This window comes from Mercenaria mercenaria, chromosome 10 (genome assembly GCF_021730395.1).
Source record: "Mercenaria mercenaria strain notata chromosome 10, MADL_Memer_1, whole genome shotgun sequence".
NCBI lineage: Eukaryota > Metazoa > Mollusca > Bivalvia > Venerida > Veneridae > Mercenaria > Mercenaria mercenaria.
In genome coordinates, this window is record NC_069370.1 from 37,414,036 (window position 1) to 37,436,451 (window position 22,416).

At 34.8% G+C, this 22,416-nt stretch overlaps 3 protein-coding genes across 10 annotated transcripts in view; 2 read left to right on the forward strand and 1 right to left on the reverse strand.

Annotated features, from left to right (window-relative positions):
- LOC123561885 (uncharacterized) overlaps positions 1 to 19,004 on the forward strand; it is a 64,032-nt gene extending 45,028 nt beyond the window's left edge. For 5 of the 8 annotated variants that reach the window (XM_053552780.1, XM_053552778.1, XM_053552782.1 and 2 more), the window contains 4 exons: positions 10,509 to 11,125; positions 13,454 to 13,612; positions 15,669 to 15,993; positions 16,255 to 19,004. In XM_053552780.1, coding sequence (XP_053408755.1) covers positions 10,553 to 11,125; positions 13,454 to 13,612; positions 15,669 to 15,993; positions 16,255 to 17,327 — 2,130 coding nt within the window. In that variant the 5' untranslated portion in view covers positions 10,509 to 10,552 and the 3' untranslated portion in view covers positions 17,328 to 19,004. Of the gene's footprint in view, positions 1 to 9,329; positions 9,526 to 10,508; positions 11,126 to 13,453; positions 13,613 to 15,668; positions 15,994 to 16,254 lie in introns of those variants that run through there. The other 3 variants (XM_053552779.1, XM_053552783.1, XM_053552784.1) reach the window with 3 other exon arrangements.
- On the forward strand, positions 830 to 3,560 carry LOC123527064 (uncharacterized). Its single transcript, XM_045306320.2, has 2 exons — positions 830 to 1,015; positions 1,713 to 3,560. Exons 1-2 carry the CDS (start codon positions 885 to 887, stop codon positions 3,178 to 3,180), a joined length of 1,599 nt encoding a protein of 532 aa, XP_045162255.2. The 5' UTR covers positions 830 to 884; the 3' UTR covers positions 3,181 to 3,560.
- LOC123526703 (uncharacterized) lies at positions 4,024 to 7,576 on the reverse strand. Its single transcript, XM_045305950.2, has 2 exons — positions 7,307 to 7,576; positions 4,024 to 6,945 (listed from the first exon to the last, which is right to left on the reverse strand). The coding sequence occupies exons 1-2, from the start codon at positions 7,426 to 7,428 to the stop codon at positions 4,968 to 4,970; spliced, it is 2,100 nt and encodes a 699-aa protein (XP_045161885.2). The 5' UTR covers positions 7,429 to 7,576; the 3' UTR covers positions 4,024 to 4,967.
- Positions 19,005 to 22,416: the final 3,412 nt, after the last annotated feature.

Sequence of the window (22,416 nt, forward strand, 5' to 3'; positions counted from 1 at the left end):
TGATTAAAACTAAATTTTAAGTTAATAACGATTTTTAAACATTTTTTCAGTAATGATTGTCAGTCTCAGTTAGAATTTAACCTTGAAGTTTTAGTAAAATTGATATTAAAATTTCAAACTCAAACTCAGCTGAGACCGAAAAATGTTTTGTGAACACGGGGCCTGGTATAACGTGGCCCCGTGTTCACAAAACGTTTTCAGTCTCAGCTGAGTTTGATAATGAAACTTTATTTCTCACTTATAAGACAGAAAAATCTCTATTTTTAGAAATGATGGAAAATCTTATCTCACATGGGTTATCCCACACTCCTGTGACGGACTATTTCATGCACTGAATATACATATTATTTATGTAAAATAATTAAAAATCAGGTACCTTTATCTTTTCTCTCCGTTCCTTATAGTGTATTTCTCGATTCAAAATTCGTTACTTTATGATAAGAACGTAACGTTACGCTACAAACGATAAAACTAAAGCGGAACTTTGTTATTATGCGTCACTGAAATGTCATGACGTCACTTCTGCTTCCGGACGTCAATTTCCCGCGTTTTAAATAGTTCCATATTTTCATACTTGTTTTCATTGTTTCTGTTGTGGTAAGTGAGAAATAGAATCCATCATTGGTGTTCGTGAAGATCGAAAATCCCAACCCTCTGGCGCACCGCTCAAGTCTTAAACTCGGCACAGCCTCGTTTAAGACTTGAGCGGTGCGCCCTCGTGTTGGGATTTTCTGATCTTAACCGAAGACCAATGACAGATTCTCTATTTCTCACTTATCGGACAAAAAATCTCTATACACGCATTTACAGTGGCGGTTCTGCGCATGCGCCAAATATAGTCCGAACAGAGTTGCGCGACTTGATTTCGAGTAAACGTATCCGAAATGGCGTACACCTGTGCTGTCAATAATTGTTCTCAAGGGTCATATTGGCTGAATAAATGGAAATCTCAGCTGTGTGAGACATGTGGATGCCTTCGTAAAGATCGAAGATGTAAATGTGAACCACCTTTTCGGTAAGATATCTCTTGCTTTGAAAGAAATGTTAAATATATTGTGCAACGGAGCAAACACGATCTGTGTATGAAGTATACTTTCACTTTTTGTTCGTGAACACTTGAACACTTCAGACTGAAACTCTTATAAATGTGGGACGTTTTTCCCTAGCTTCAGTTCTCCTTAACGCTGCAAAATGCCTTTATGATATTTGACTGCCAATTTTGCTTTATGCTGTAAGAGTGGGGTGGGGTAAACTGAAAGTGTTTATTATTAGGAAGAAGGGATATGGATCCATTTATTTTCTGAATCTGTGTTTCATATGTATTTCATATACAGATCTTTCATCAACTGATAAAGTCATTGCCTTATTTTAATATATAGTATCAACGTGATCACAGTGCCGACACAGAAGTAGGGTTCCATGAAAATAAAATTTTCTTTAGAAAGTTACATGTATATATTATCTGTACGTGTACTTATAAACTTGTCACTGTATAGAACTTGATTATTTTACGGCGAAGAAATGTGTATGTGGCTGGGTGGCTCAGTCGGTCAAGCATTCGGAATGGTAATCCGAGGCCCTGGGGGCATGTGTTTTGGCACACGATAAATACATTACAAGTAAATTACGGTAAACATGGTTTTGCACGTATATTCTTAACGATTGTCTGTATAAAATACAAAATAACACGTGGTAAATTTGTATCATTTCAGATTGTTCCCTTTTCCTACAAAGATAAGAAAGCCGGAGTTGAGACAGAAATGGAAACAGTTGGTCGGAAGGAAAGATGGAAGCAAGCTGTGGTCGCCTTCAAAGGACAGTCGCGTCTGTTCCAAGCATTTTATCGAAGGTGAACCCACACTGAAAAATCCTGTACCAACCGAGAATTTGGGGTATACAGAGGCATGCAAGCGTGTTAAACGGATGGCTCTTTTTGAAGCAACATCAGTTAAGCCATGTAGAAAGAGAATTAAACTGGCTGAAGAATCTACTAAAAGAAACCAAAAACGTTTGGACTTTGAAGCGGTTTCAATGAATTCTGACATGGAAAGCGCAAGAATTGAAACAGAATCAACAGATCCTGAGGTAGAAACTCTTCCGAAGTCCCAGACCACTGTTCCTGTGATATTTACGCTTTTGGCTATGTTTATTGGACTTTTCAATTACATTTACGAACAAAGTAACAAAATCGCAAAGCTGCAGGCAGAAATTGAAATTCTTAAACATGAAAATAAAAAATTCAGAAAGAACTTCACAGACAAAATATTGAAAACTAACGATGATGTAAACTTTTACACAGGTCTGGGAAGCAGGAGTCTATTTGATAAGTTACATTCTGTTATATCGCCATTAGTCAACAGGCGTTGGATCGGTGTAGTTTCTGTTGTGAAAAAAGTGCGCAACTTTAGACCAAAAACTCGTTTAGGACCTGCGCGAAAACTGACATCAAAAAGCGAATTTATGATGATGCTTATGAAATTAAGACTTGGTCTTTTAAACAAGGACTTAGCGAAACGTTTCAATATTTCTGAATCATTGTGCTCAAAGGTATTTTTTGCCTGGCTGCGTGCATCCTTCTCAGTTTTGCGTTCCCTTGTCTATATTCCAGACGAAGAAGCATTGATTGGTTCTAAGCCTGAACGGTTCAGGGATTTGCCAGATTTACATTCCATTATTGATTGTACTGAACTTTTTATAGAGACACCAAAAGACTTATTTTTACAGAGCCAGTCATGGAGTGACTATAAACATCACAATACACTGAAAATTCTAGTGGCCTGCTCCCCAAACAGTTCAATAATTTATGTATCTCCTGCTTATTTAGGGCGCGTTTCAGATAAAGCACTAACTTTAGACTGTGGATATCTTGACAAAATACCCAGTAACTGTATGATCATGGCTGACAAGGGATTTAACTTAAGTGATGAATGTGCTGATAGATGTATTACATTATATGTGCCCCCGGGCAAGAGAGGACATTCCCAGATGACTAGTGCAGCTGTAGGGAAAACTAAACGAATTGCTAACAGAAGGATTTTAATTGAGCAAGTGATAAGGCGCTTGAAAACATTTAGAATTTTGGCAAATGAAATTCAAATTTCTACTTGCGGACATATTGATGAAATTATAGGAGTATGTGCAGCCCTTAGTAATTTCAAACCTCCTATTTATAAGAGTTAAAAGACATGTAACAAAATGAGATTATTGTATCGAACTAGAGTTTGCGTTCAGAATGTGGAATGAAATTTCTAAAATGTTAACCTGTTACCCTTACCATGCTAAATTCATATAATGAACTTGTCCATCTTCAAATTTGCATAGTACCATGAACTGTTAAAATGGCTGCTTGACTGAATGGTGAACAGTGCAGATCATGATCAAACTGCACAGATGTACAGGCTGATCATGATCTACACTGGTCGCAAAGACAGAACCAATCATTTCCAGCATGGTAAGGGTTAAGAGTATTGTCCAGACTGAATCTGCTGATCACTGTACTTAATTATACAAAAACATGTTTAAATTAAAATTTTAAAACTTACAGAATGTGTATTGGTCAATTAACTCTGGTGTTCCTTAATTCCTTACCAGGACTAAGCAACCTTTTATCCACATGGGACAGACAACTTGCCCACATGAAGCAGACTTGGAGGACCATGTCAAAAATATGCCAATTTGCCTACTACCATACTAAACCCATATTCATCCACATTTTATGTCTGAAAATAAGACTGTGACTTTAAAAAAATTATGTTGCCATAATTGCTTTTGCAATTTGCCTATGCAGCTGAAACTTTGCATAGCACAATTCTGTAGTAATGTACTAAGTTTGTGGCAAGTTTCATCAAAGTAATAAAAAAGATTTATAATAACAGACCAAAATGTGAATTTAGCATTTAAAGTTTCAGACTAAAAACATGTATGAATATGGGCCCAGATTTGCAATATCCCTGTAAGTTCATCTGTTTTAATGAAGAAAACATGTTTTATATTTATATTTGATATTTTAATTAAATGCAATTTTGGGAATTACAATAGTTTTTTACGGTGTAGACGGTGTAGATTTTTATTAAAAAAAATCACAACAGTTACAGCAGGTAAACATGCGCTTTAATCTGATGGAAAATTTAGGACTGAAAAGATAACTCGCACCGATTCGATTACTAGGTGAAACTGGTTTCAATTTTGCAAAACCGCCAATCGTTCTTTAAAACCCTTACCCTGCTAAATTTATATAAGGGGTGCTTACTGAAAAGATACTGACTGAATGGCAAACAGTGCAGATCTTGACCAGACTGCACGGCTGTGCAGGCTGATCATGATCTACACTGGCCAAAGGCAGAATCAGTCGTGTCCAGCATGATACGGGCTAATGACGTCACAAATTGTTTTTATCTTGCATTGACCCGCGCTATGTTTCTGCTAATTAAAGAAAAACATCATTTTCATTCTAGCAGTCGATTAATTGATTTCAAGCTGATTTTGCAGATTCTTTCAAAATAACTGAACTTTTCAAAATTATCTATTTACATCAGCTTACAGATGTGCAATTTTGACACTTTGCATAAAATACAGAGCACATTAATTTATTGATATAGATAATCATACAGCACATTTTGCATTTACAACTTTGTTCATTGGTAAGATTTTAAATAGTATTTGTATCACTAGACTAATAAAAGCACTGAATAAAAGGAAGTTAAGAACTGCCAAATTTTATCCAAGGGTTAAAATTGTATGTAGTTTGTTTGAAAGACATTACTTATATATGTGAATAAACATATTCAACAAATTCATCTGCTGCTTTTGATTACATAATGTCAAGCTATTTATTTCACATATACACATCTGAAATTGCAACCTTTAGACAGTATTGACTAGATTCATGTACAATGTAGCAACTACACAAACTTATCTAATATTCCGGTTTCTTAATCTTTGTACCAGCACTATTTATGTAAGACAGTTCACATTTTCAGACATGGTTTACACTTTGTACACAACCATTTGTCAAGTGTTTGCAATGTTTTGTCTGTCACACCTGCACATATATAATGAACCCACACATAACAACCATCACAATTTACAGATTGGTCAGCATCAGTTTGGGGATCATCCACACAGTCACATCCACAAATTCCACATAAATATATGGGGGTTTTCTTTGTGGTTTTACGGCGCTTCTTCATCTGCACACATGGCTTCTTTGATTGTGGTAAAGTTATTTCTGTTAGAGCGCGGCATACACTGGACGGAATTAATGGCTTAGTTGGAGTCTTTGCCTGATTTTCTTTACTTTCACAGTCACTTTCTTCATCACCATTTGTAAGTGCTGGGAATACATGAGTCAGCCAAAACCATGTCAGCTTTTGCTCTAAGTCCTGCCAAAAGTCATTATTGAAAGTTTCACGCATGCATAGGCTTCCATGAACAGTGTATACAAAGAAGTCACAGTAGTTTCTGTCTAGGACCTTCATTTGGCCCTGTATTTGGTAGTAGTAAGGATGTTTTTGGTCCAGCACTAGCTGCCCATTTTCAACACTCAAATATTTTACATTTTCAGTAGTTGGTACAGTGTCTTTAATAGTTTCTGGGCATTTAATTTCACACAGACCTTTTCCACAGCAGTCACATTCTACCTCTAAATCCGCACTTGCAGCTATAAATGGCTTTTCAACATACACACTCAGACCAGAATCACTCGATTTAAATTTTCTGTGGACCTTTTTCATGTCATTAGAGTATGACTTTTTTGCTTGGTTTTCCAGGGATAAGCCATGTTTCATGGCTTTTGTTGGGTATGTCTCTTTGCGACCAAGTACTGCGGACACTAAAGCAGATGGGTCGGCTGTGCTGTCCTTCCGAAGTGTGTCCACCCTGCTGCTTACTCTTTGAAAAACACTGGCTGTTATTCTGCCCTTACGTTGCTCCTTCCAAGTTTCGCAACACGACTGCTCTACTGTTATTTTCCTTAATGTGTCACATTGTTCACTGGTTAGTTCAATCTTACTCAAGAACGTTTTTGGCGAAACACTTTCTGTTGGTTTAAGTTCCTTCGCAATATCTAACAATGAAGGAGGTATATTCTGTTTCGGAGCAGGGACCCTTTTCTTCTCATGTAACAAGGAAAAACATGAATTGGAGATATCATCTTTCAACAGTGTGAACAGATCATCACGGGCTTTTGTCTGATTTTTAAGATTATCTGACTGGTCTTTCGTGAGGGGAGTGAATTCTTTTTTCAACACATGCTTTTCTTTTTCAACTTGAAGATCCCTGGCACTTTTACTGTAGTGTCCCTTTCTCCAAGTAACCTCCCCAGCTTTCACAGGTTTTTTTGACGGTTTTGCTTTGGCTACATTCCATTCACACAGCCGGTCAGTACAAGTCTTTGAGGTCTCACCGGTTTTTGTGGCGTGTTCTATTTTGAATAGCATTCCTGCAACATGGTTGCAGGTTCCCAACATTCCAGCAGTACATGTACAATATGCTGAAAGTATTTCCCCGCCAGGTGTTTGCTGAGTGTCTTTCCGAATAACTGCCCAAACATCATATGCTTTGCTGTTTATTGACATGGACGGAGTTACCTTAGTCTTAAGGATACACTTGTCACTATTTTCTCTAATTTCATGAACAAACACCTCTTTAACCCACTTGTTTTCAAAGTACCTATATGCTTTTCCCTGTTTATACTCGTTTAAAATACGATGGATTACTTCCTTTGGAGTAGAGCAGTTCAGATAGGCTGAAATGTCTGTAATATATACTGGCGGCCACAATCTCATGCCAGTTTTCTCCCCTTTCCACCCGACTTTCAAGGAAAATGGATCTGGAACAACTTCCTTATCCACATGGAGTTTAGCCTTGTACTCCTGTAGCAGTCGTTGTTCGGCTTGTTCTGCTTTCTCATCTACCGGCAGATTTTCTTCCCAAACACAAAATGCTCTGAAAAAGGAAGAACAAAATTTGAACATATTGGCTAACATTGACAAGTAGATCTGCATAGGCAGCTCCTTATATCTGGTATTTACGATTTGCAATCCAAAGAAATTGAGCAAGAAGCAATGAAAGTCTATCATGCCCCCATGTAGCACTGTGCCTCACTCACATTTTAACTGGATCTGATATACATCTTATAATAAAGTTATATAGGTTGTGATTTGTTATACCTTATGTTAATTTACATTTTTCAGATTCCTTTGACTACTTTTCGTTGAAATAGCAATTAAACATCATACTCAGAACCAGAAAACTGCTACGAACAGCTAAAATATTCAATTTTTATATCGTACGTAGATCTACTAACCTTGCTGAGAGTTCGTCGAATGTTCCATTCACTGACCGTTTTCTGTGCGATAAAAACACTTTCAATGCATGTACAGACCACAGTCTAAACTTATCAAGTGTCATATCACTTAAATCATCCATTTTCTCATTGTATTATGACAATAAACTTTAAATAACAAAGGACTGCTACGCTCTGATAATGATCATGTAAACAAATATGGCCGATTTGTACTCGAATATCCGGGCACTTTCAGTTCCCGGAAATCGATCAATCGGAACTGTGAATGTGTGTATTTTTGGAAATGCTGGAAAATCTTATCTCACATGGGTTATCCCACACTCCTGTGACGGACTACTTCATGCACTGAATATACCTATTATTTATGTAAAATAATTAATATTAAATACCTTAATCTTTTCTCTCCGTTCCTTATAGTGTATTTATCGCATAGTGCGGCAATTTTCCTTTGATCTTTGCAGCATGTTATACATAGTAACACACATTATTACTACAAAACTGTGCTGATATCTTACAAAACTGTTGCGATATATATCAACACGGAAATCTCTATGGAGTTTCATAAGAAAAAAAGTGTTCCGATATATATCAGCACAGTAAAACTGTTCCGATATATATCGGAACACTTTTTCTCTATTGAGGCCCTATCAAGGGAGTATAATTTTTTCCTTTCAAAGAAAAGATGATTTTAGCTCCAATTTACAGGTCACAGAGAAAGAATTGTCACAAACACCTACATTTATAAAGTAAAAGAATAAATAAACTAGAATATTTCAAAAACTTGATAGTTATTGCCAAATTCAGAAATACATGAAATATATGAAATTCTGAGATTTCTCAAATGTTTCTTTTTCTTTGATTTTTTTTACAAACAAAACAACAAGTTTTACAATATGTCTGGCCAATGAAAACCAATGCAGAAATTTGTTGGGTACTTTTATCTGGGGAACACATTTTCTAAAACAGAAGTTTTAGTGTTTCAGTCAGCGAGGCGCAGAAAGGGAATCAAAATAGTAAAAATAATAATAAACAAATTTAAATGAAAATGATATATATATTTTAATGATAAACTATGCGATAAAACAGTTATAATATGTAGTGCTCGTGTGTTACCAGGATATATCAGAGCTAGGGGTACATCTCGTTATTTTTCTCTTCACATATCTGTCTCGGCCTACCGGCCTCGACGATATGTGCAGAGAAAAATACCCTCGATGTACCCCTAACTCTGATATATCCTGGTAACACACTCTCACACATACTATAACTATTACTTCTCGATTCAAAATTCGTTACTTTATGATAAGAACGTACCGTTACGCTACAAACGATAAAACTAAAGCGGAACTTTGTTATTATGCGTCACTGAAATGTCATGACGTCACTTCTGCTTACGGACGTCAATTTCCCGCGTTTTAAATAATTCCATATTTTCATGCTTGTTTTTATTGTTTCTGTTGGGGTAAGTGAGAAATAGAATCCATCATTGGTGTTCGGTGAAGATCGGAAATCCCAACCCTCTGGCGCACCGCTCAAGTCTTAAACTCGGCACAGCCTCGTTTAAGACTTGAGCGGTGTGCCCTCGGGTTGGGATTTTCTGATCTTTACCGGAGACCAATGACAGATTCTCTATTTGTCATTTATATCAAAATAGTATGTTTGAAAATTAATTTTATACTCAAAATTATTTTCAAGTGGCTATTCTGTTGATGGTCTGTCTCAGATGGAATTTAACCTTGAAGTTTTAGCAAAATCGATATTAAAATATCAAACTCAAACTCAGCTGAGGTCGAAAAATGTTTTGTGAACACGGGGCCTGGGCTTTGCAATTAACATAAACAGAATATATATCTATTCATATTGAATGAATGACTTTCAGTGATATGAATAGACTAATGTTTATATCTATACAACCGATCAATTTTAAAAGGCTGACAAGAAATACTGCTTCATAATACAATAATTATATCTCTCAAAGGATAATTCTTTTCATAACTCTCAAGTTTTTATCATTCATTTTTAGAGAAAAAATGCGGTTAAACACAGAAGATAAGTTAAACGTTTTTGAATAATATAAAGCCTGTGAAAAGATCCTTTATAGAACGCAACCAAGCCATAAAACAGCAGATTGAGTTTGATTGTGTCTCTTCATGAGAGGTGATGAAACGTACAACATCCGTCACGCCCCCTAGTACCGGCTTAAGAGGAATTCTATCATGGTAAAATTAATTGTTCTCCTTGATCATAAAGGACCAGAAAAGCTACCAAATCTGAAACCATAAATCAGTGTTAACGAGAATCAGCGTGGCCCTAAGCACTAAATTTTCTAGATTTTATAAGCATGCGGATAGACTAGCTCCTAGACTATGTTATATCTTTTTTACATTTTTATGATTAAATGTAGTGAACTGAGCCAGTCTATATTCTATGTCCAATATCATAACATCATCTCTAAAATAGACTGGCTTTTGTCTCTATGAAATTAAATTCGTCAAAAAAGGAAAAATGTAGAAATATATTATTATCTGTCTAGTGGCTAGTCTAGCATGCGGACAGTGTAATTAAATTGAGATCGATTCTGTGAAGCAAACTGAGGCTTGAAGGCAACAGGAAAGGTGCATACTATTCACTGAAAGACTACCCTATGATCGTTTTATTGTGCTGTTATTATATATGATGTAGTTCAGATAAAGGAAAAAAACATTACATAAGTACCGGTAGTCTTTATTCATGGGAAATTTCGTAAAATGTCCTCGTGTTTGGTCTCCTGCATATTCAACATCTCAAATATATTTTGATATAATTTAGAAGAAGGTTGTTACGTTGTTGACTGTGTGATCTTATACAAAATGTTGGTGTTATAATCATTTAATAAACAAATGATTGCCCCCGTTTTATTGTCTGCGTTAGTGGCTATCAGATGAAAATTAAAATATTTGTCAATATATCAGCATTCAATATACATAACAGACAAACTTGTATGTCTTACTTTCCATGTTTTAGCTACGCTGGTTTATATTCCTAATGGAAATAAACTTTCTCTGTACTCTTTTTGAAAACCTGATAAAATGTATCAAAACATTTGAAAAAGGCATCCAAAGCGAAAAATGGGCAGTGCTGCGTGATCCGTTATTAAAATTGAAAAGAAATTCAAATGTGCTTTCTTTAGTTAATGTTGTTTTTTGTTTCTTTTGTTTCACAGTCCATTTACAAATAAACCTCTGAAGATTTGAATCATAACTACAAATGGCTCAACAACTTGCACACAGCCAACAGCTAAAATATCCAAAATACAGAAACTGGGTGAAAGCTGGTCTAGGACTGAAATATCTCAAGGAAGGTCTGGAAACATTTTCAGACGATGTTATCGACCAGCAGCATACGGACATCATAAATGTAGTTCAGAAAAAGCATAATTTACCGATGGTAAACTGTGGACAATGCAATCTACGCAACCTTCAGCCAGATCATGTTCGAAATAACAATAAACAATGCCCATTAGGCCAAAACAATTGTAATTGCATGTTTCCTGGCGGGAAGATTACATGTCCAAACAATGTTTGTGGTGCTATATATGACGAAATCATCATTAACCATGCTTCAAATCCCCCAGCTCCCAACTGGAAAAATACAGATGTTCAGAATTGGTGCACGGATGCTTGGGCAGTCGCCAAATGCTATATAAACGCTCCTGGGTATACAACAAAACGGAACGCCAAAGAAATTGATTGCACAGGATTGTTGCGCCTGTACATCAATAGCAAATATCTGCAGAGAAAAATCCAGTGCAAGATAACGGGACAAGATGTTTTTACAAAGGTTTTAATATTTAATATCTTATTTCAAAACGCGTATTAATAATTTTTATCTAAAGCGGAAAGTAAACAAACATTTCAATGCATTTTTTAGAAAATGTTTAAAATATGTAATAATAGCTATACGAGAATATACTCTGGAACCACAGAATGCAAACAACAAAAAGATAATTGCAGATGTCATGAAATGTGCAATACCCCTGGTGCACTATCTCACTTGTCGCTGTTTTAGTCACGTTTTACTATCGTTTAAGTTTGATCACTTGGAAGTGTGTGTAACAAATAACTAAGACCTTCCAGTGGTTTGTCGTCTAATTTATTACGGGTCAGATTTCAGATGCGCAAGAGTTGAACCACGAGGGCGTTAGCCCGAGTGGTGTAATATCTAAGCATCTGAACGATGGATTATGGTAAATTAGACGACAAACCACTGGAAGGTCTTGATTATTTTCATCCTTACATGGTCACTGAAATATTTTGATACAAATTAATTTGAGCTTCATTTATGCTTAAAGTAAGAAACCGGAAGTCATGCGGCAGTGACGTCATGATGCTCTCCCACCGGTCTGCGCGTTAACCGTTGTTTGTTTAAGAAATAATATATCTCATCCAGTGATTTGTCGTTGAATAAATCATTGTTTGGAGTTCAGATGCGAAGGAATTATATCACGAGGGCGCAGCCCGAGTGATATAATAATACGCATCTGAACGACAAACAATGATTTATTTAAGAGCAAATCACTAAATGAGATATATTATTTCGATTCTAACACGTTACCAAGGACTTTTAAGTATATCCTTGACGACACTCATAAAGAATTTGCCCGTTTTCAATCGGTTTCTTTTCCAGCGCGCCGCTATGCCGCTTGACGCCATGACGTAATAATTGTGAGGTCAGAACAGTGATTTGTTGTAGTATAATACACTGTTTTCAGTCTTCTTTGTTTAATAGGAAAATGAATCGGATCGTGTTAGAATTCAGAATATACAGAGCTTGAACGAATTCTTTGTTTAACTGGTAATCAAATGCAGCCATGTAAGAATATTGTATGACGTTCATTATATCTAAACGTTTAAGATCATATGTTAGATTCAAGGCAATCATGCAGTGAACAAAATAAGAATGCAATAACACAAACTTAGGTGATGAGATCGTAAAAGAATAGTATGATAGGCAATACAAAGATTTCGCACAGCATACAAATAATGATTAAACGATTAAATTAAACGATTAAATTAAACGATTAAATGTATGGCATGTCAAACGTTGCTAAATTATATATGTATGTAATTATTATTGTATGTTTGTTATTGTTATTCAATGTCGTGTCATTCATATTCTAAAATCTGCTATTGCTATTGTATATGCCGTTATTCTTATGGTATGTTTGATATTCTTATGGTAAAAGTCATTATTGTTATTCTGTGTTTCGTTATTGTTATTGTATCCTTGATATTGTTATTCAATGTCGTGTCATTCATATTCTAAGTCTTACCATTGTTATTGTATATGTCGTTATTCTTATTGTATGTTCGATATTCTTATGGTAAAAGTCATTATTGTTATTCTATATTTCGTTATTCTTATTGTTTCTTTGATATTGTTATTCAGTGTCGTGTCATTCATATTCTAAGTGTTACCATTGTTATTCTGTATGTCGTTATTCTTATTGTATGTTCGATATTCTTATTGTCAAAGACGTTATTGTTGTTGTATATTCATTATTGTTTTTGTAAGTTTGATATTCTTATTGTATGTGCGATTTCCCGCGATATAAATAGCACAGCGACGCTATACAAATACAATCATATAACATAGAATAAGAATGACACGTTTTGTAAATAGAATCGTCAGATATTGAACAACAATGATGACTTTTACCATAAGAATATCGAACATACAATAAGAATAACGACATATACAATAACAATGGTAATACTTAGAATATGAATGACACGACATTGAATAACAATATCAAAGATACAGTAAGAATAACGAAATATAGAATAACAATAATGACGTTTACCATAAGAATATCGAACATACAATAAGAATAACGACATATAGGATAACAATGGTAAGACTTAGAATATGAATGACACGACATTGAATAATAATATCAAAGATACAATAAGAATAAAGAAATATAGAATAACAATAAGGACTTTTAGAATATGTATGACAAGACATCGAATAACAATAACAAACATACAATAATAATAACATACATATATAATTTAGTAACGTTAGACATGCCATACTAATGCATGTAAAGTTATTTCACAAATTTAACATAGTAATTTTAGTTCTATTGTGACATGTAAATTTCAGACAAGGTCTGCAAGAAATATCATCTACCATTCTAATAGTATGGAAATGGAGGATATCGAAGTTGATGAGTATATTGACAACATGATTGCAGTTCTAGAAGATGGGAAAGAGCTTATTAACAGACAGGAATCACAAGATGCAGTAATAAAGTTAAAAGAGGTAATAAATCTCCTCACTGAAGAATTCAATAATGTAGAATCCCGTGAAGCATTGAATGCAAACAGATCCATTGCAAGCCAAATTTATATAAAAAAAAATGTTATTTTTGATCTAGGTACAACTTTACAACCTCGGTAATATTTAGTCTCTTAATTATATCCTAGTAGAACTACTCACAACATGTGTGAATGTTGAGTTCTAATTTACCCAGGGCTAGAGGGCGTGGACGGTAGATTGCATTTTCACTACCGTCCATTAACAGGTTCAATCAAACCGAGCCTGCAACATTTTCGTTTATGTCGTGTTGGGTGAGCTGTGGTTTTCCATTTTTGAGTCGGCTAAAGGCTGAAAGCCTTTTGACGAGTCCTTGCTATCCAACGATTCTCTAAATGGACCGAATAACATTTGAAGGGATGTAGTTCCATTAGATTTCTCAAATTTCAAACAGTTCACTGCATGAATGAAGTTAAGTTGTGTCAATTCCCTTTGCTATGACCAATATACGATGTAATCTGTCATATTTATGACTTGTAATTGTGCAATTCTCGAATGTAACTCATTAAGCATAAATGTGCATTTTAAGAATTGCGCAGGCTTACAAAGCTTGGGTAACATCCAGCGAAAGACAAAAAAATAGTTCCACTGCAGGGCTCCAGATAAGATGGGTATTAGCGTAAGTTACGTATAGAAATACATGTAATGCAAATACGCATGTCTAATAATTTCTAAGCGTATAAAAACGTATATAAAATTACAGAAACGCACACAATGCTTTTTTAAAAACAAAATCTGAATCGTCTGGATGCGTTAGGTAACATAGCCGATCAGCCTTAATTCTCCCACATTGAACGTAAACACGCATCGTATGATTTCTATAAACTTTGCGTGGGTTGAATTTTGCAGTCAGTAAACGGATAAATTATCGGAAGAAGAAGCTCTTACTGGTTTGTTTAGTTACTACTGATATTAAAAATGATTTTAATTCTTATTTTTCGAGAAATAAACAAATCGGCGAAACATTAAATTGTATTTTCTTGTAGTTTTTGAAACCGAAAGTAGATCGTCTATGTTTTGCGAAACGAAACAACTTTTTTATGAAAAGATTTAAATAAGAGGTAATTTAACCGTAAACTTCAATGTCAGATACTGCCAATTGCTGCTAAATGTCTTCGTATCATCACAATTTGTAAAATATATTGTTCAAACTGGAGAAAAGTGTAATCGTATCCGGATATAATATTTTGGGTAAATATCGAGCTGTGTTATGAAATTTTAAGAAAAAAAACTAAAAACAAACTGAAACTGGTAGACTATACTGTCAGTACATCAATCATTAGCCGACTCAGGCCATTCAGGCCTTTGATTATTTTATTTCTATTTGGTTGTATGACTGTCTTAATTTAAATTTTCTCCTCATTAACACTGATTCACATTCAGGGTTTATCTTTTAGGAGGTAGGTATTATGCAAGAGTTTTCAAATAGTAATGGTTTCGTCAGGAATTATCGTAAGTTTTCGCATATGATATGTATTTACTATTTGTTCATCTGTCTTTTGTGTAAGGGAAATAAAAACATTGTAAAAGTGAAAATAGCAAATATGCATGCATCATATGCTTTAGTCATTAGATAAAAGTCATTACCGATATTCTAGAAGTCCAATGGAATTTTTAAAGCCACCTTAGTAAAATTCGCGAAAACGAACAATCTTCCTTATTAGTTTTACATTGGCGTAAAAGTGTTTTAATACTAAAGTTACTCTTTACACCAAGATTTTTTCATAACATGGCACCGAACAGTATAAAACGGTGGTATTGTAAAAGTTGAAACTGTTTTGTATGAAACAAAACATTTATCACAAATGTGGTCGATAACATGATTCATGATATAAAATAAACTTTCAGTATTTTTATCAGAAAAGCTTTTAAACATCATTTCCATTACATAAGTGTTTTCACATAAGACATATTCGTCATTAAAATTGTTCATTTGTTTTGCATATCTATATTTTTTACATTTTACTTAATTCGAAAATTTGAACGTTTCTTTTCTTTATAGCTCAAGAATTCTTCTATTGTTATATCTACTCAAGATGAAGCCGTGGTCATAAAAGAGGCCTTTACTGAGATCGATCAGATGATCAATGACCTTAAAGAAACAATTCAGGAAGGAGATGAAACTGTAACACAGAAAGGAAATGCAGCTTTGCAAGCAGTTCAAAAGACAAGAGAACAATTGGAAAATAGAGCAAAGGAGATTTTAGATAACATTAAAAAGGTTGCCAGTGACAGTAAACACGACATAGAAATGGAATTAAAAAAAGCTTTACATCAAATAAAAACTGCAGTAAATGTAAATGCAACATCAGCAGAAAAAGCTAAAGGTAAATATATGTATCTATTAGCATTTTCTATTTAATTATTTTTTGCCGATACACTATTCAGCAATCTTGTTTTCCACATTCACTTTTTCTATTCAGTTATATATGGTATGTGTTAGAATCCTTATTGACAAATATTTCCTAAGTATTAAAACAGCAGGCATGTAAATAATAGAACTGCATTGAATAGGTATTAAAACTATAAGTATAATTCATTTGGGCATATTGTTTACATCCATGAATTTTATTTACGTATTTAACCAGATTTCCAAAGGAGTCTTGTAGAGATGTACCTCGAATATGTTGTCAAAGTATCACCAGTATTGCTTCATCCTGAAAGGACTGATACTGTTATCAGTCAATTGTATGTGGATCCATATTTGGAAATAGAACCAAGAGAGAAAGGTAATACGCAAGAGAAAACAAGAGTTTCATCATATACGGAAGTATTTGAAAAGGACGGCAAACCACTGAAATTAATATACCTGATCGGTGAAGCTGGGTCTGGTAAAAGTACATTCTGTATAGACATGATCCACAAATGGTGTCTGGCGCATTCTGAACAACGTACGCAAGAATCAGAAAACGTACAATTTATGAAAAAGTTCAAGTATTTATTTTACATATACCTCCGCCATAACATGGATGCTGATCGCATTGAAACAATGATTAGAAATCATTATGAAAATGACGTTTTAGAACCGATACTGACAAAGGAATCAGGTGACTGTCTTATCTTATTAGATGGTCTAGATGAATGGACTGCAACAGAACAGCAGCGGACTGTTTCACAGTTTCAAACCAAAGGACTTCCGATACGCGATCTTCGAAAGAAATATACAGTCATAACAACTTCAAGGCCTTGGAAATTTGAATCACTTAGTATCAAAAGTACCGAGAATAACCAAACTCTCAGACTTCGTGGAGTATTTGATGTTGATGAGATGGCAAGAAAAACAGTTAATGAGCTAAATGAAATGTTTCGAATGAGCAAAAATAAAGCTGATTTTGACAAAGACTTTTCAAAATGTTCATTTGAAGACGACATGAAACGTATGCCCATGGTAATCCAACAACTAGTTTGTCTTTGGTTTGATGGGAAACTGAAACAATTTGGCAAAAGTGAAATATATAGTAACATGATAAGTCTTTATTTTGAATGGGCAGACAGACGGAATCCTGATGACCACGTTTTGAAAAATCTAAAAGAAAAGTCGATTCTTTCAAGGGACGTTATACTTCCAAATCAATGTATTCGTACAGAGCTATGCGAAGAACATAAATATGTCATACATCATGTAGGTAGGTTAGCTTATAAGACACTTTTTTCAGAGTAAAAAGAGTTGTCTCTGTCATTCAATAATTCTACGTTCCTAAAATATGAAATCCCTGAAGAAGTCATTCAGTGTTGCCTGGTCGTCGGTCTCTTGACAAAAGAACACGAAATCGGTTTATCTTTAAGCAGAAGGAAACACGTATCGTTTACTTTCGTTCATAAGTCTTTACAAGAGTTTTTCGCTGCAATTTTTCTATATGTAGAAATTAAGCAAAGATCACCACAGATGTTCAAGATGTACACTATAGATACTATAGATGATAACATAAAATGTTTACAAGACTTTCTAGGCAGTTGTAAAACTGTGGCCGACATCCTTGTGCAGTCAAATGTTATTTCATATTTATGCGGATTCGACACTTACCATGCTGCACATGTTTCGAGATTCCTATTCAATATCTCTCATGAAGACGACATGTTCATTGCATTTCGTAAAAATGTCATGTACGACCCATTTGAAAGACATACTTTTCTATGTGGAAGACCTGTTTTTCCATTAGAAGATCAGCGGACATTTTTTTTAAATCCCCGTAGCCATATTAATGCAAACATATTAGGCATGCAGGACCTAATTTTGTCCTGCATTAAAGAAGCAACTATACCCGAAGGGAAAGCGGAGCAGTTATATTTTCTAGCAGATATTGCATATGAAAGCTTATCTTATACGGATATAAAGAATAAGGAGATGATAAAATATGTTAAAGCGGAGTATGTGTCGTTTATGAGCTTGCATCTCTCTGGAATACCGATATTTCTCTTTGACATATTAAACGACCCTGCTATAGGCCGACATTTATCGACACTGAAAATATTTTTTTCAGGACCTGTAATGGGTGAAGGAAAAAAGATTTTGTTAAAACTTTTTGTGAAAAGTGAGGTGACTTTAAAATGCTTATTTCTTAAATCATTGCCAGAAATATATGGTATTGGCCCTATGTACTCTTTCTTTCAAGACGTTGTAAAGATGCTTCCGAATTTGAAAAACCTTCTCTCGCTCAGACTCGAGAGGATTACTCTGTTGTACAGTGATATATTTATGCTGTGTAGTTTCCTGACAGGAGCGACTTATTTGCGCCAGATATTTCTACGACATGTAACTTATTACCCAATCCAAGACGTATTATATCAAAAAAGCTGTGAAATCAATCTTTCAAAACACTGTCAGCTGCAATTTTGGAGTCATGACTATTGTCCAATTAGACGCATGTATTTGGATGCATTCTGTCTTGAAACATGTGCAAATTGCTTACCGTATTTCGACAAGAGACATTAAGGCTGCGTTTCACATGATAATAACATCTAAATGCCTACATTTCACTTTAAAATCTTAACATAATTAATAAGTATCAGTAAACAGTCATATGTAGATTTAATTGCTCTTTTGTATTGGAAGCCCCTTTTTCATTTATAATTTTACACTTCTCATGGTCAAATATCTTCCTTTTTGTTATTGTCGTCTGTCTCGGCATTCATTTTGATATCATAAGCCTACGAACACTATCAGAACGTCAACCGGAAATAAGCTGGCGAAGTTGCAGTTTCTCGTTTAATTAAAATGATGCACAGTTATACTGAGGGCCAGCGACTATAAGGATGCATTAAATATATTGTTTTCATATCAAATAAAAGTGCATGTAATTAGCAAAGTGTTTCTTGAATAAATTTGCTAAATATGTAATATATTGTGTGCAGTATTCAATTTTATAATCACTGTGCCTATGTCAAACATAGTTGTGGAGAGCATGTTGGTTGGTTGAGGAATATGCAGCATAAGGAAATAAGGTTGATGGCAGCATAAAGTATTCATTCTAATATTTCATTCCTATTCCTGAGTATCTGAGTACGAAACCATGAAAAAAAAATTAGCAAAGACTCGAGTACCACCACAAAAGCTGATGCATGTCGGTGCTGTTTATGATTCTGGGGTGTTATCTCGTCGCAGAGCTTGACCAGGCCGAATTGTGCGGTCAAATGTTACAGGTTCAAATTTCGAATAAAATATTTGTTTCAACAATTTTCTTTGTTTGCGATTGGAGCCAGTAAATGCCGTAACCTCCATACCCCCTTAAGCGTAATTAAATATGCCTGTCTTTCATGGTCCCGTGGCGGACTCTCATAAAGCAACTTATCTATAAATAAGTATCATCATATTGATTTAAATCATGCCTTCATGTGTATTGATTCATATCAAGTCCTACAGTTGAAATTCAGAACCCTGACTCCGCCACAATTTAAACCCTGTTTTTATCCTCGTTTAAATACTTATTTATGGCCATGCATAACTTAATAAGATATATCATAATCATAATGGTAAGAGAGACGGGGAGAGTTTTGCTACAGTAAGCTAGTATGAAAATCTCTTGCAATATACATAATCAATTGAAAAAGATAGCTATACACTTTTGCCGCAAAATCTCATTTAAAAGCAAATTATATCCTGTCTGGTACCAAATGTGAGACCATTTTATTGACTTTGACCTTATTGTGTAATAAATGTACACAGGGGCTATACAAAAGAGAGTTGACAATCAATGAATGCTTTTGTGAGTATATGAATTTAATTTTGTGTGATTTTTCAAACTCATCATTACGTGTGTTGGTAAAGCCATAACACGTCGATGTACTGTACCGTTACAGAACAGCGCCAGAAGTATTCTACTACGTGACTACCGACTATGAATCACTGTTGTGATTTGCATTTTTCTATGTTCCTTTTGGGCCTGTCGCTCCCGGAATACTTAAAGGGCGGTTACCCAATAAATAATAATACCTATGGTAGCAACATTAACTTCCCTTTTCAGAACTTGCTTTATGTGTGTCGATTCTGACTCATATCAGTATTGCCTTTTTATGCATATATGTATTAATGAACATGCAGCTCAACCATATAACATTTCAAGATTCACAGAATCTTGGTTGTCACGTAACTCTGATGGTGGAAAAAAACTCAGAATAAGGTTAAAGGTCAGAAAGTCAAATCCTTCTTTGTTTCATACAAAACAACGACAACTTCATGTCGTCTTTACGTATCTTTAGAGAATATCACTTTTCCTACACCAATTTTTCATGAAAGTTCTATCACAAATTAAAGAAAAAATGAAAAGAAAATAGGGGGTTGAATAGTTCCCAGTGAAGGACGGATTACACCAAACCGGAAGTGACTACCCAGTGTTACATGTGAAGTAGTCCAAAATGTAGTTCCATGCTATGGATGAAATCTGGTATAATGACATGAGGAGGTGACAGTTAAATTTTTGGCTTATGTTTATTGCTTATAGTATTGAGAATAGATCTAGACCATTTTCATTGTAAATTTCTTGGAATAAGTTTTATTCTTTGCGAAAAATGTCTACCTACGCGTAACTGCTAAACGGCTGTTTTCATGGGGGCATTTTTAGAGGGTGATGTTTCTCAGAACAGATTATTTTTCTTATATTCAACATAACATGTCAATATTTTTCTATTTTTGATAAGAAGACATGTTATACTAAATGACCATATATGGTTTTCACATCATTGAAATGCTCTAAAGTGCTGAAAATGAGGTCTGAATGTATTGTTATTAATATGAAATAAATAAGGAATTGAATTGGTAGAATGTAACCTGAAATGCCAGTCAGTTGTGGTCTGCTACCTAAAAATGGCGCATATTTGCTCTCCTCCGCGCAATAAGGTTAAAGGTCAGTAAATCAAATCCTTCTTTGTTTCATATAAAAAACGACAACTTCAGGTCGTCTTTATGTATCTTTAGAGAACATCACTTTTTCCTACACCTATTTTTCATGAAAGGTCTATCACAAATTAACGAAAAAAATGAAAAGAAAATAGGGAGTTGAATAGTTCCTAGTGAAATGCCAGTCAGTTGTGGTCTGCTACCCTAAAAATGGCGCACATTTGCTCTCCTCCGCGCAATAAACACCTACTTCCGGTTTCGATCTGCAAAACTTGCCATGTGGGGTGTATGAACATGAAAACCGTCTCATTTCATGCAGAATGTATTCTAGTAGTGAAAAAGTGTGATTAAAGCACTCGTTCTACACGAATTTGCGCAAAAAAGTGGGAAAATTAGGATCTATTTATTATGGACTTCTTTCGACTACACCACTGAAGCACATTTTCGACCGAATTACTGACCTTATTCCATAACAGGATACGGCCTTTTTATATGTTAATGGGGAATAATTTTAATATAATTGGTTATGACGCCGATGAAGTCATATTGATGCAAAGATGTTTTGATAGCGTTTCCGTTGCAATTTGTCCATTACATAAGTAAAATTTCAACATACAACATCAGAACGGAGACAGGTTGATAAAATTGTCCAAAAAGATATGTTGACAGAATGCAAGGAGTGAGTGTGGCAATATATCTTTGCGGCAGAATTCATAGGATCTCTATAATACCTGTTTTAAAAGCTCATGGGTCGAAATCTCATATCAAAGCAAACTGTCGTAGTCACAGCTACTGGTCTAGTGAGTTTTGTTGTTGTTTTTGGGTTGTTGTTTATTTTTTTTTTTTTTTTTTTTTTTTTTCAAAAATTCCTCTTTTCACTCAAATGTACTGTTTATACGATAATCAAGTTAAAGAAAAAAGTACAATTGTTGGTCATCGAAACTGCTTTCGTTTGACTATCACATAAATAGTACAGTTGTGTGAAAAGAGAGATTTTGGGGGGGAAATGCACTAAACCAGTACATGTGGCCGAGCTTGTGGATTTAATATTCCACCCAACACCCCAGGTACATATGACATTATTGATCCGCGATTGCAAAATACATTCACTGAGGCTAAAATATAACTATCAAAAATATACATAGTCAGACTTGAATTGCCAATACATGTTGATAGCTTCCATATAAACAGCACAGAACTGTTGCTGGATCTACAAACATCAGTCACAATAAAAAAATCTCTGGCTATTTCATTGGCACAAATCAGTAACAGACCCTTTTGTGCCTAGAGTATTAAGTAACAAATGGGAAAGTTTTGGCCAGTATCATGAACAATTACATTTTCTTCAACATTTCACGATAATATAGATATCATCTCTGGAACAAAGTTACATAGAAGAATGGAAAAGTATTTAATA

Coding starts and splice junctions, on each gene's coding strand:
- LOC123527064 (XM_045306320.2), top strand. CDS start 885: ATGGCGTACACCTGTGCTGTCAATAATTGTTCTCAAGGGTCATATTGG. Junction 1,016..1,712: donor AAATGTGAACCACCTTTTCG/GTAAGATATCTC, acceptor GTATCATTTCAG/ATTGTTCCCTTTTCCTACAA.
- LOC123526703 (XM_045305950.2), bottom strand. CDS start 7,428: ATGGATGATTTAAGTGATATGACACTTGATAAGTTTAGACTGTGGTCT. Junction 6,946..7,306: donor TTCGACGAACTCTCAGCAAG/GTTAGTAGATCT, acceptor TTCCTTTTTCAG/AGCATTTTGTGTTTGGGAAG.